Consider the following 2,613-nt stretch of genomic DNA (forward strand, 5'->3'; position numbering starts at 1 on the left):
TCTTAGTAGCTAAGTCGGCTTAGTTACTATATAAGGAGATTGTAAGAAGGATGAAAGGTTGGTGAATGAAAAGTATATTGTAGTATTACACTGTATCAATACATCGAGCAAGACGTGAAGCCTGGGTCTTATCATACTCAAACATGATTAGCTCCGGTGAAGTCTGGGTCTTATCATACTCAAACATGATGAGCTCCGGTGAAGTCGAAAATTCTTGAGATTAAATGCAGTTGAGGCACCGTTTATTCTGCAGCGAGAAGCCAATTCTGCTTTAACCCACTGTCTGTTCGAAGTGAAATCACCACCGAGTTATATGATCCTGTTAAAGTTCGGACACCTGACAACCTGTCACGTACTAACAAATCCCCCTTTTTTTTTTTTTTTTTTTTTTCTCTTTCGGTTTCCTTTTATATCTATGCATGCCATATAACTAATCTTTTGCATGCCATACCTTTTGGCCGAGATCCCAATTCGGTGGGATTCCTCTGGTTGCATACCATCTTCCAATTTTATTTGTTTTGTCTCACCGAACGACAACCTTACCGATTGAAAAACAAAATCTACGCCACGTGAAGGTCTACTACCTAAAATGGGTGGCCGTCCTTGTTTCGATCTCCAAGCTCATAAAAGTATTTTCACATGATAATCACTACAATAATAGTTGTTAGAAGAATTATTAAAATCCAACCGTCTCAATTAAGCAAACCTAGTAGAATAATCATTAAAAATATATAGATATTGACTTAATCCTATTAACTGATGTACAATTAATTAAGTGAAAAATCTATTGTTTGGATCTAAGAAAAAAAAATCATCATTAGCGTCAAACGTCGGTTATATAAGTGAAAGACATCGGTTTTTAGCATGCATACTCTCTCAAACAATTCACAGCAAGCAAGCTAGTGAAAGAAAGAGAAAAACAACAATGGTGCCAGAATTGCCAAGGTATGTGGTGTTACAATCAAGGTACAATGCCAAATACTTGAGCTACGTAAAAGAAGATGATAAGATCCATGACTTTCTCAAATTCTCCGAAGAAGAGGTGGTGAGTCTGTATGCAAAGTTCCATGTAGAGATGGCAAAGAGTAGTGGAGCTACTAAGGGACTGGAGCACATAAGATGCTGCTACAACAATAAATACTGGGTCAGGAGGTCGCAAACCCATAATTGGATCGTCGCCGGCGCTGACGAACCCCAGGAGGATGAATCCAAATGGTCATGCACCTTGTTCGAGCCAGTCTACGTGGACGAACACAATTCTGCTCAAGACGTCCGTTTTGGTCATGTCCAGCTTCAGAACTATGCGTGCTTATGGTGCAATGGCCCACCCTACAAGTCCTGCTTAATTGCAGCAAGTGGGGCCAGCAGCGAGTTGTGCGATGCATGTTTGATCGTTGATTGGGAGTCGTTGTTGGTATTGCCCAAACATATAGTTCTCAAGGGAAACAACAGGAAGTACCTCAACACAGGTGGATCTGGCAACACCCTTACTTGCAGTTCTCGTCTGATGACATTGGAGATCCCACAGTGGTGAATGAGGTTTCCACATTGGGGATGGAAGCGTTTGCATAAAATCCGATCGCTATGGAAAATTCTGGAGGCGAAGCCCTAACTGGATATGGCCAGACTCAGAGCTTCATGACAATGAGAACAACAAGGACATGTTTTGGCCTGTCAAGCTTGACGGTAAATTTTTGGCTCTCCGCAACTTAGGTAACAACTTTTTTCTGCAAGAGTCTTACCACGGAGGGGAAAGATAACTGTCTCAACGCTGCCGTCCCCACCATTACCCAAGAGACACGCTTGGAACTGGAAGAAGTGGTTGTGTCGAGAAGCATCTACAATGTCAACTTTCGCGTCTTGGATGCGAGGGTCTATAACCAAAGAGTTGTCACCATGGCCACGGGAGCCGCCATTAACCTAACAAATGAACAAAACACAGTAGACATGAAGCTCTCGTACTAGGATATTAGGAGCAGTACTTGGAACACAAGCCTGTCATTCAAGTCAGGCATCAGGACCACCTTGGAAGCCAGAATTCCTTTAATTGCTGTTTGGGCCTGCCGAGCTTAAAGTCGTTCTTGGTCCTGTAACATTCATCTAGAATCTTATCATGGGCTGCTCAGTCAAGGTCGGTCGAATCCTATTACGAAGAGGATTGATTTAGATAAGGGTGAGGTAGTCAAACCCTAGTGCAAATAATGAGTCTTAAGGGCTTAAAGCTGATGATGCTTAGAATTAGGGGATGAATCTGGTTCGTTAAGGAGCTTGGTTCAAAGTCCTATAAGGGTTAGGATTGGCCGAAACTTGATCAGATTGGCATGAGGAGTTCTAATCCAAGTGAACCTCTAGTTCGGCCATAAGGGGGTTCACTGCTATAAATAAAGAAGGGAGTGCATCATTCAAAGCCCCTTCAAATCAACACACAAATTGACATGCCCCAATCCCAATATTCCACGAACATCAGGATAGGCACGTGTTAGCCAACTTATCTTGCTACAATTCATCACCATCATATCGTACTCTAGTAGACCTTTTTGATGATGTGTTGTGTTTGCCTCAACGCAGCTTTCCACTATCTCGCACCAGGATCATTCGATTCGCGAGCACATG

The 2,613-nt window shown here is 42.5% G+C and overlaps 1 protein-coding gene across 1 annotated transcript; it reads left to right on the forward strand.

The window, feature by feature from the left end:
- Positions 1-925: 925 nt before the first annotated feature.
- LOC103419001 (uncharacterized) lies at positions 926-1,534 on the forward strand. Its single transcript, XM_008357121.3, has one exon. It carries the CDS (start codon positions 926-928, stop codon positions 1,532-1,534), a length of 609 nt encoding a protein of 202 aa, XP_008355343.3.
- Positions 1,535-2,613: the final 1,079 nt, after the last annotated feature.

The sequence above is a fragment of the Malus domestica genome, chromosome 03 (genome assembly GCF_042453785.1).
Source record: "Malus domestica chromosome 03, GDT2T_hap1".
In the NCBI taxonomy this organism is placed as follows: Eukaryota; Viridiplantae; Streptophyta; class Magnoliopsida; order Rosales; family Rosaceae; genus Malus; species Malus domestica.